Source organism: Melospiza melodia, chromosome 1, assembly GCF_035770615.1.
Source record: "Melospiza melodia melodia isolate bMelMel2 chromosome 1, bMelMel2.pri, whole genome shotgun sequence".
Taxonomy (NCBI): domain Eukaryota; kingdom Metazoa; phylum Chordata; class Aves; order Passeriformes; family Passerellidae; genus Melospiza; species Melospiza melodia.
The window spans coordinates 108,564,391-108,574,387 of record NC_086194.1 but is presented as its reverse complement, the minus strand read 5'-3'; the positions used below and the strand labels follow the sequence as shown (position 1 = coordinate 108,574,387).

General features: G+C 40.1%; 1 protein-coding gene across 1 annotated transcript in view; it reads left to right on the top strand.

Moving 5' to 3' along the window:
- Positions 1–388: 388 nt before the first annotated feature.
- Positions 389–9,997, top strand: part of PTPN3 (protein tyrosine phosphatase non-receptor type 3) — a 157,735-nt gene continuing 148,126 nt past the window's right edge. Inside the window, exon 1 of the mRNA XM_063163824.1 lies at positions 389–561. Coding sequence (XP_063019894.1) covers positions 435–561 — 127 coding nt within the window. The 5' untranslated portion in view covers positions 389–434. The remainder of the gene's footprint in view (positions 562–9,997) is intronic.

Here is a 9,997-nt window from a genome sequence, read left to right as displayed (position 1 = left end):
CCCTCAGGACATCATGCCTTGGAGAGATGCAGGGGCAGCCTCCCCACCTCATTGCAGAACAGAAGGATTCCTGCATTCCCACAGTGCAGAAGGCTCCGAACTCTCCCGCTATTTGTGGTTTATTTGGCACGTTAAGATTGATTTGAAATTATTTCCTGTGCATTCGCAAACCCAGCAAGTAGTTTCCCTTTAAAGTGCACCAGCTGTGACACTGGGCAGGTTCTGTAATTTCAAACGAGGCGCTAAGAGACTACTCCTTTCAACAGCTTTTTTTTTTTAATGAGGGTGGGTACCTGTTGCAATGAATCAATTAAAACTCCTCTGACACACCAGTTGTGTGTTGCCAGACCCGTTTCACAGGTTTCTCGGGAGGGAGGCTAACATGTGACAGCACACAGAGAAGCCAAGAGCGTTGGAGAAGATCAGAAGCCTGCATGAGTGAGCTCAGCTTTCCCAAATATTTTCTTAAAGCGCTATTCAAGGGACCACTGACCTCTGCAACAGACAGCGCCATGGTGGAGCAAGAGATGCTGCTATCGTGTGCTTATCCTCAAGAAAAGTGTAAGTGACCAAATATGATTTTGTATAAGAAATGAAAACAGGGGGCTGGAGGAAAGAAATGAAAGAAATTATCTAGGTTGTATAATTGAAAAGACTGAGGGAGTAGAGGGGAAATGCTGAAAGAAGGAAATAAGGAAGCTATTAACTTCTTTATATTGTAGGCATGCAATTGAAATGCGATTAGCGTGCTTGCAAGCAAAAGAAAGGATGCTTGTATGCACAACTCTGATATAAAAGCTTCTTGAAGAAACTTGCTTTAATCTTTGACTTTCTGTTTGTATTTGCAAAGTGCTGTGGTGTGGAGCTGCTTGTGTGGTAGAGAACATGAACAATGAGCTTTGATTTAGTTACTTAAGAAGCAGACTGGAGTGCAAAGAAAGCATTTTCAAGAAAGACACGGTGTGATTAAAATCAACAGTTTTTTAAAAAAAAAATCAACTTTTTTAAACAATGCAATGCCTGTTTTTCCTGACACATCAGCACAATTTCTGATATTTTATCCCAATATCAGCTGAAATTAGGGTACAGTGGGAATATACCCAAACCCATCCCTCCTTCCTGAAAGCACACTGTCACAGAACCTCTTTGTGAACAAGAAATTTTATTTTTATTAGCAGAAAATATAATACAGACAATAAACCAAATAAAATCTCTACATATTGGCTTTTAAAATGCCTGAGAATGTTTTAAAAGACTAGTGAAATAACCAAGTCAGATTTCCAGCATGCTAAAGATGAGTATGACAGAAAGGTAGAAATGTAGCTGACTGCAACAAAGTCAGGTAACTAAGCGTGGACTGGACATGTCTGAACAAAATATTAAGCAAATGTAGAAATGGAACTGGTATGTCCTGAAGCCGCTTCAGTGCACTGCCAGAACAGAATCCAGTGCAAGAGAAAAAAATCAAAAAAACCTTCTCCCTTTCAACTAAAGAAATGTTGCTTTTTGAATGGCCTAGCTTGCTTCATGGTGAGGTTATTTAAAATTTACTCCAGATTGAAGGATTGTCTTTGTTCTGTTTGTAAAACTATCACCTTGCACAGGGCTTTGTGTTCATTTTTGGGAGCAGAATAGAACAGGGATGTCAGCAAAATGCAGTTTACCTGTGGAGAGACGTTTTCACTTTTGTCTTGTTTTCTACTTCCTGCTATGTGTATGCAAACGGCAAGAGAGATAAAAATCATCCTTACCACAGTGTCCTGTTGAGCTGACTTAGAAGCTCGTAACCAACTGACTGTGACAGAGTTTAAATGAAACCTGGAGTTAAAACATCTGTGCTATTAAAAAACCCCAACCAAACCACACTTTCCTTTCTGCTGCCTAGTGTCCTATTAAAAGGTTTTTTAAAAAGCAGGATGACAATACTTTATTTTTAGCTTTGCTGCAACCTCAGCAATATAAATGATTGTTTTTGTTTCACTGACTGTATTTTTTTTTTCTGTTGTTCATTTTAATGTTAAATAGAAAATGGGAGTCATAGTGGGTTAAAGTCATGCAATTGCCTTTTATGGAAAACTCAAAAAGTCACTGAACCTCTCAAATTGCTCAGTTTTGTGTATGAAATTTAACTTCTTACTGTGTGTCATTGTATTTGCACGTGTGTGAGAGAGATTTCTCGGTCTCAGTTCAGCTGTCAAATTCACAGAAATCTGACACACAGCGCTGTAGGGGCTGAAAAAATTGCATAGAGAAATCAAATCAAGCCCAAAGGAACTAAATCCACAGGAGGAAGGAAACCATGTAATAGCTCAGGATGGATGAGCTGGGTTCGCTAATTACACCTTGTGGTGCCGTGAATCAGCAGTGACCCCCCTGAAGCCAACAGGGTTACCCCATGGGCTCAGGAAAGGACTATGTGCAGGACCAGCCCCGCTGCATTTACAGCATTGAGCTCTTGCCCACACCAGCTAGGGTGTGTGTCTGACACGTTGAAAAGACAAACGGAGCACTGAATGGGTCCATTCCAGCTGTAAAGGGTCAAATTATGTCTCAGTGGGTGATGCTTTTCAGCTCAAAGCTAAGTGATGTCTTGGATTGATCCAAGAGGTCCAACTGCTGGAGATGTAAGCTTTTAAATAAAAAACTGAGTCTTTCAAGAAATTCTTTCTGCTCAGCATGGTATGTCTTTGGAAGTCTGGACCTACTTGTTAGGAGCTGTTGGTTTTCTACCTGTTGCTATGTGAAGTCAACAAGAAACTCAAAACTTTATACCTGAACCAAAGGTCTGGCTGTCTGTAATGATGCATTTCCATGCGTCTTCTGCTTAATGCCATTTGTCTCCCTAAAAGTCTTGCAAGGGAAAACTAAGATTTTGGGGTTTTCGACCTCTAAGACAAACCAGAATGGTTAGAACATTGAAAAGTCAATGTAGTTAGTCACATGGCATGTTTTCCATAGAAGTGTGAGGGTCTAGTGCTGTAGTGTCATGTTAATCAGTCCACAGGTGAATATTTTGTCTTCCCTTGAAGGGAATATGAGCTAGGATTTTCTGTGGTCTGTAGCCTTATTTCGTGAGGTATTTGGAGCAAACTCTGTTGAAGTCATTAGAAATTCCCTAGGCAGAGGCAGCTTTCAAAGGAAAAAATAGTAAATTAGCCATTACAATGGATTTTATTCCTCTTAGAAAGAAAAAAGTGTACCAAATATGTTGTTGTTCCCAGAATAGGATGAACAGATTTCTAAACTATGTGACATAGTCACACAGTATTCCTAAACAGCTGCTTGCAAATGTAAATTTCTAAGGAAAATGACAGAAGCTGTTTTTTTGCACTTCTCCCTTTGCATTATTATCTTTTTCAATAATAGTTTCATATCTTTTGTGTATTTTGAATATCTTATGTTAGGCTGCTTCTTTAGGTAATATTTGTACATTCCCAAAGCCCAAATATAGATTTATTTATTTATTAATTTATTAACTCTAGAAGAGCATATGACAAAAATAGACTGGTCTAAGCATTTATTAAAAACCCAAAAAACAGCCAGCCAACCAAACAAAAAAACAAACAAAACCCTAAATCAAAACAAACAATAACTCACCAACAAGCAAACAAAAAACCCGCAAAAAAACCCCAACACATTTGTGCTTGTGCTTTAGTTTTCTCAATTATTCTAAAAGCAAATCAACTTTCTCTTAGAAGCAAACAAAGATATTTCAACCACAAATTATGCTTGTAGAGAAGATCAGGGGTTTTTTGTTCATTTGCTTGTTTTTTGACCACTGTTTCTCAGCCATGAAATGTCAAACACACTTTCAGGATGGCTTACTTAGATTTCAGATTTGAAAAAATATTGTACAATTAATATATTTCATTCTTGCTGTCTAAGAGCAGCACTGTGGTGTTATGTGTGTGCTGATGAGAAGATGTGGGAAATATCTGTTCTCTCTCTGTCTTGAGAAGACAAAAATATGGTGGTTGCCTAGAAGGAGTATTTAAAAAGTCTTTATTTGAAACAGTTTTCCCAGACACTTCCTCATTCTCAGTCTAATTTTTTCATTTTTTTCCTTTTCAAATCTAAATGTTTTGTTTGATCATGTTAGAAGTCATTTTTTTAGACTAAGATTCTTAAATTAATGATCATCCTCAAAGCAGGGTGATTCCCTGTTAGTAGTATCACTTTTTTAAATCACTTCTCGAATGTGCCTGTAAAGACTTCTTTTCTTTTGTTTGAATTGTGGATTAACATATTAAATCATGTCAGACTAAGAACTGGTCTCAGGTGGATCACAAGAAAAACAGCCCTAGCTATCTCCTGATGAACAGCTACCTTTTTAAAACCTAACAGGGAATCAATTTCTAATCTATCTAACACACTCATTGTAAGTTCCAGTAAATGCACATTTTGAATTAAAAAGCCATGTACAGTTAAATTGCATGTCTTGGAGAAATCAAAATATACTGTTCTAATACAGATAGAGTTCTTGAACAGAGCTGTCATACTGTCAAAACAAAAGTTTTATTTAAGGAAATCTGTTTTCCAGGGAACTGTGCTGCCTGTCAGCTTTTCTGGCTGATTTTTTGATATCTCGCCAAACTAACACATCAGTTTATGTCAATCCAATCTATAGCTGTAGTCAGCTAATAGGAAATGAAGTCTGTATCACTCCTTAATTTCTGAAGATCAGATATGTCCAAAGGAAGTGAAAATAAACTGAAAACAAGCCAAAAGCAACACACATGCTATTCACATGCTTCTCCACTCAGAGCCACATTGAAAGATACTTCCATGTGAATTCCTGTGTGCTGAATTATCTTTGGAAGAAGGGCTTATGCAATGCAAGGGTGGAGCCCAGGCAGACATATAAGATGGACAGATGTGCCTGTCAAAGGTTACAGAGAAGTATTTTTGGGGAAACAGCTTAAGTTATGTTCTTCCTGAATAGAATGGCTAAAAATCTTCTAAAAATCTTCTCTGCATAACGTTGGTATAACGACAAACATCAAAACTCATTCTGCACAGGTTATTTTATATGTCCCAGAAAAATGCCAGGCTTAGCTGGAAAAGTGGATGGAGCAAACACCCAAACTCTGCAGGCTCCTCCAGGGGCCTGGCAGCTGCATAAAGGCTGCTCAGGAGCCCGGAGGATGCAGGGACTTTGCCCACACAGGATCCTTGTGTTGAATGTTTGGCTGTTTGTGCTGCTGTGGTAACGCGGGTGGGAACGCCACCAGAGCTGGAGGCGTGCAGCTCCCCGTGCAGGGAGATGGGCTCTGGGGGACACTGGGAGCTAACTCTGCCAGAAAGAGAAACAATGTTCAGGGAGAAAACAGCTGACAGAAGTTTAAAATGGACTCAGAATATATTTGCAGTATCACTTGGGGTACATGTCACATCTCAAAGGCATCATACACACATCTATGGCCCACACATCTAGTCCTGGGTCCAGGAAGGTTTCTGGCTCTCTTAAGGTTTTTTTCTTCAATCACATCTGCAAGTATCTTCATCACTTTTGCGTTACTGGGTTCCCAAGGGGTAGACATTCTACTGCACTGGCCACACAAAGCTATTGGTACTGGGGTGTCTACTTGTATTTCTCACCATACCATAGCATAACTTTGCCTATGAATAATAAGAAACCAAAACAAACAACCCCACAAAGCAATCCTGCTATCATATTTTTGGCCCAGTTATGCTGTCAAAGTTGTAATGACGTGAATGAGAACAAAATTTTGCAGTGTTTCCTTCCAGAGTGATGGGATTTGGAGCACTGCAGTCTGCAGGAGACTGTCCTTTGCTGCTCATTTAAAAGGAGCAAGGTGTCAAATCCACATCAGATTTTCTGACCTGGGACTTGACCTAGCTGAGACATTTAAGACTAAAATCCCAACAAAGCTGCTGGTGATTAAAAGCTTTTTTACTCTTCAGTTTTCCAAGATCTTGAAGCTGTATGTCTGTTTATATCCTGAGATGTCCCAGTCTTAGTGGGGTTGAGCGGGTAATTCAAGTGTCACTTTGTACATACCTCTAACTAAGCCTATTGTAGGGACAATTGGTCCCACAAATGTGTTCTAACCATACTCAGCTTTCAGGGACATATTTCTCACCTTATTATGTACAGTGACTCTTGCTTTTTGCTGCCAAAATTCAGAATTCCTGTTCTTGCCCAAGCACTTCTTTGTAGACTGAGTATTTACTTCAGAGGGCTTGGAGATTTTCATTCCCTATGTGAACAGAGAATGTTGAGATCTTTTCAGCCTCTTGAGACACAGCCATGCCAGCAGCAGAGAGGCTATTCTGGCAACAGGCAGTCCCACTTCTACCATGCCACCAGCCTGGTTCTGGTTATTCATTTCAAGCGGAGCTGGACAGGCCTGAGTTTTACTTTCCCTGCTGGGACTTTTTTCTTGTCATTCACATTCAACCACCAGTGGATAAAACACAGAAAACCAAGCAGAGACAAGGGCCAGAAGGCTGGATGCCCTCAAGCCAGGTGAGTGTCCTGAGCATGAGGAAACCTGACTCAGTTGCCTAATATGCTCCTTCTCTTAATGGAGTAGTGTTTTTTGAAATGTTTCCTGCACAGTTGCAGATGGAGGATGAGGAGCACATCCCTCCAGCCCACTCAGCCTGACCTACTTTAGAGCTGCTAAAGGCATAAGCTTGGAGGGAAGGAGGGTGGGCAGGAACTGCAGCCCCCTTCCCACGCACACTGTGCAGCCAAAGCGAGGAGCCAAACTCAGGATATCCAATTCCCAGGTCACTGCTTGAGCAGAAGGGTCTGCTGCGGTTGTGTGGAAACTGTGGCAAAGAGGGAACATCAAAAAGCTTAAGGCCTATACAGTTCTCTGAAGGGAAGAAGAAAAAGAAAAGGAAAATAAATAAAGGGGGCAGAAAAGCCCAAAAAGTTATATTTTGGAAGGGATCCAGTTTGCAGATCCCAAACAGATGCTAGTATCTCCTTGCAGGTCTGACAGGTAGGTTTTAAGGTTTCTCTCCCCACCCAGCCAGCTTTATTGGCTAGGTCTGTGCAGGTACATGCTAAGCTCCTTGGGGTTGTTATTGCTAGCTCCTAACACTCTTTGTGCACTTTATAGATCTATTGCTCAGGATTCAGACTCTGCTCAAAGGCCTGAGATCTTAAATACGGGGTATTGCACCAACTTATTCTGAGTCACCAAAGCCCTTTATTGAATCTGGCCCCAGTGCATTTTCCAGGTTTATTTGCAGAGCAGCAGGTATTATTACTAGGAGTAACTGGGTTAATAACAGGGCCTCCTAGAGAGAAAGCAATTTGTAACACCTCTGATGCTTTGACTGAAACATGTTCATTACCCCCATTCCCAGTTATGTAACAGGGAGAAAAATATCCAAAAAACACTTCTTGCAGAAATGTCTGCAGTACCCGCTGCCTGTATGGCCACTGTATCCTCTTTGCTCAGACTTACAGGGTTACAGCAGCCTGGAACATCCTCAGCAGAATGCCCCTTGAGTTTTGGGAGCTGGACATGGGTTAAAAAAATAAATGCAACAAGCACACGCACGCACAAAAAAAACCCCAAAATGAAACAAAACAGTAAAAAAAACCACCAAACATCAAAACAAATGAACCCCCCCAGCAACAACAATAACAAAAACCCAGACAAAAAGACATTTATCTTCACTGTGGGCAGACAGTTGTTGCACACTTGAAGTCTGACAGATGTGGTTTTCTGGCAAGTGGGTGAGAAAAACGCAATATCTGAATCATGTTAGGGAGAAGGGTGAGTCTTTTCTTCAATTTGAGAGAAAAAGATTTGAAAACTTTCAAATTTGTCCTTAGCAGCTCTACATGCAACATATGGTCCTTCCTGAGCTTTTGACTGTTCCCAATGTGGGACTCTGCCAAATGAAAGTTAAACAAAAGCTACCCTTACAAAAATATTTAGGAAGCCCTGTTTTAGAAGTGACTGCACATGTTGGCTGTGACTCAGAGCACACCCACACACTGGGTAGATAGATTAGCATCTAAACCACTAGGCAAGTTCCAATTCTTGCTCAGAAGGTCAAAAAAGCCTGGGAAATGTCCATTGCTCCCTTTCTCCTCTGAAAAATTATTTTTCTCCAGATTCAAAAGTCATTTTGGATGGCACTGAAACAGTGAAGTCAACTGATTTATTGTCATAAACAATTGTGTTCAAAGTTCGGAACCAATTTTGTAATTTCAGGACAAAAGAATAAAGTAGAGATCAAAAAACAAATTTTAAAAAAGGAAAAGGGGTAAAAAAAAACCCAAAAAGGCCCAACACTCCAAAAGCCAAACCATTTCCTTCAGATTGGTTTCTTTCAACATTTGTTTTTGCTGCACAGAAACCAATGGGATTCATAAAATATTTGCTAGGGAGATACATATTAATTGAAGAGAGATGAAAGCCAAAAGTGTCCTTGATAATGTTTTGTCTGGAATTGGAAAAGGTCAAATCTGATGTAGTTAATTTTCTTTTTTTTTTTTTTTTTAATTTGGTGTCATAATATGAGATCACAACAGCTCAAAATACTGAGACTGCCATCTGCATTTCCCTTGGCTTCCACACACAGTAGCTGGCCCATTTCCAAGACCTCTGTGACTGGAGTCCCTGCACCTCCTTTGGTGTTTTTAGGAAGGCAATGGATGCCCACCTTCCCTGCCCTTCCTCCCACCCTGAGGAGACACAGGGATGAACCTGGGGTACAGCTCATAGCACTAGGGGAATTTATGAGGCTAGAAATTAAGTTGTCCTGAAGTTTGAGGTACCTCCTAACCAGGAGAGGAAAAAAGGCTATCAATAAATATTTTCCATAGTGGTGCATGTTTTACAGGTTGTGGCAAAAGGCTTTTAGTATAGAGCTAGAAGTTGTGGGTTGTCCTGAAGACCAAGATTTAGTCTGCTCTAGAAACCTCAGACATTCATGCAACCTAAATCACGAATAAGAATATTTGTGAAATCAAAGTAAAGAAAATAAACTTCTAGAGATGCCAAAAAATTTGTAAACAAGAGAGAGGCAGAAGTAAAGTCAGAACTAAAAGCACTTTACAGGCTTCCAGCCGTGGTATCACATCAACTCTGATTGCAAAGGGAAGCTGCTAGTTAGGTAATTCTTGTGACATCAGGCATTCTAAGGTAGCTCCAGGCTTTTTGTCTGTGCTTCATTCTGTACTTTTACTGTTGTGCCTGAGATAATGAGAAGGAAAATAACATATGGTGGGAATGGAGAGTGACAGCAGAGTCTGAGTGGAAGAAAACACTTTTTCCTTTTTATTTTTAATGATGATGGGGGAAAAGGGTCAGAAAAGCACAATGATGTGAGTTTCAGTAATACAGAAACAGCCTGGAGCTATATTCACTGTTGCAGACTTGCCATGGAGGAAATACAACAGATCTACAAGATGTATGGCCTTTATTAATATTTCAGCTGTACAGGCAAAGCAGGGATTAGTTAAATCTTTATTAATAGTTAATCCCTTGCAAAACCAGGGGCGGAAATACTAACTCACCTTGATGGCTTGTGGTTTGGATTTCTTTTCCCCCAGTGTGGCTTTTCACTGAGCTGCCTGTTGTTCTCTGTGATTCAGAGACAAATGGCCTTATGAGCCTCCTAGAGAATCCTTTACCAATGATAAAACCAGCAGGAATGAGAAAGAGGAAAAATAAATGGCATGAAGGAGATGGCTTTTCTATTTTCATTCTCCCACCGGTGCTGTGTGAGAGGTAGTCCAAGACATTGGACAAAACCCAACATAAGTGTCTAGAACCAGTGTTCAGCAAAACCTGCTTTTCTTCTGCATTTACAGTGCCATTTCAACAAGTTAGATCTTGTTCCCTCTTCCAGAGTAACCATCATATGTTCAACAGTGAGGGTGCTCTTGCCAAAACATTTTTCTTATCAAGATTATTCTTTTGCATGATAAAATATCAAAGACTCTGTATGATTAATCTTTTGAACTTTGCTTGTTAATAAATACAGAATTCTCTCTGGCCTC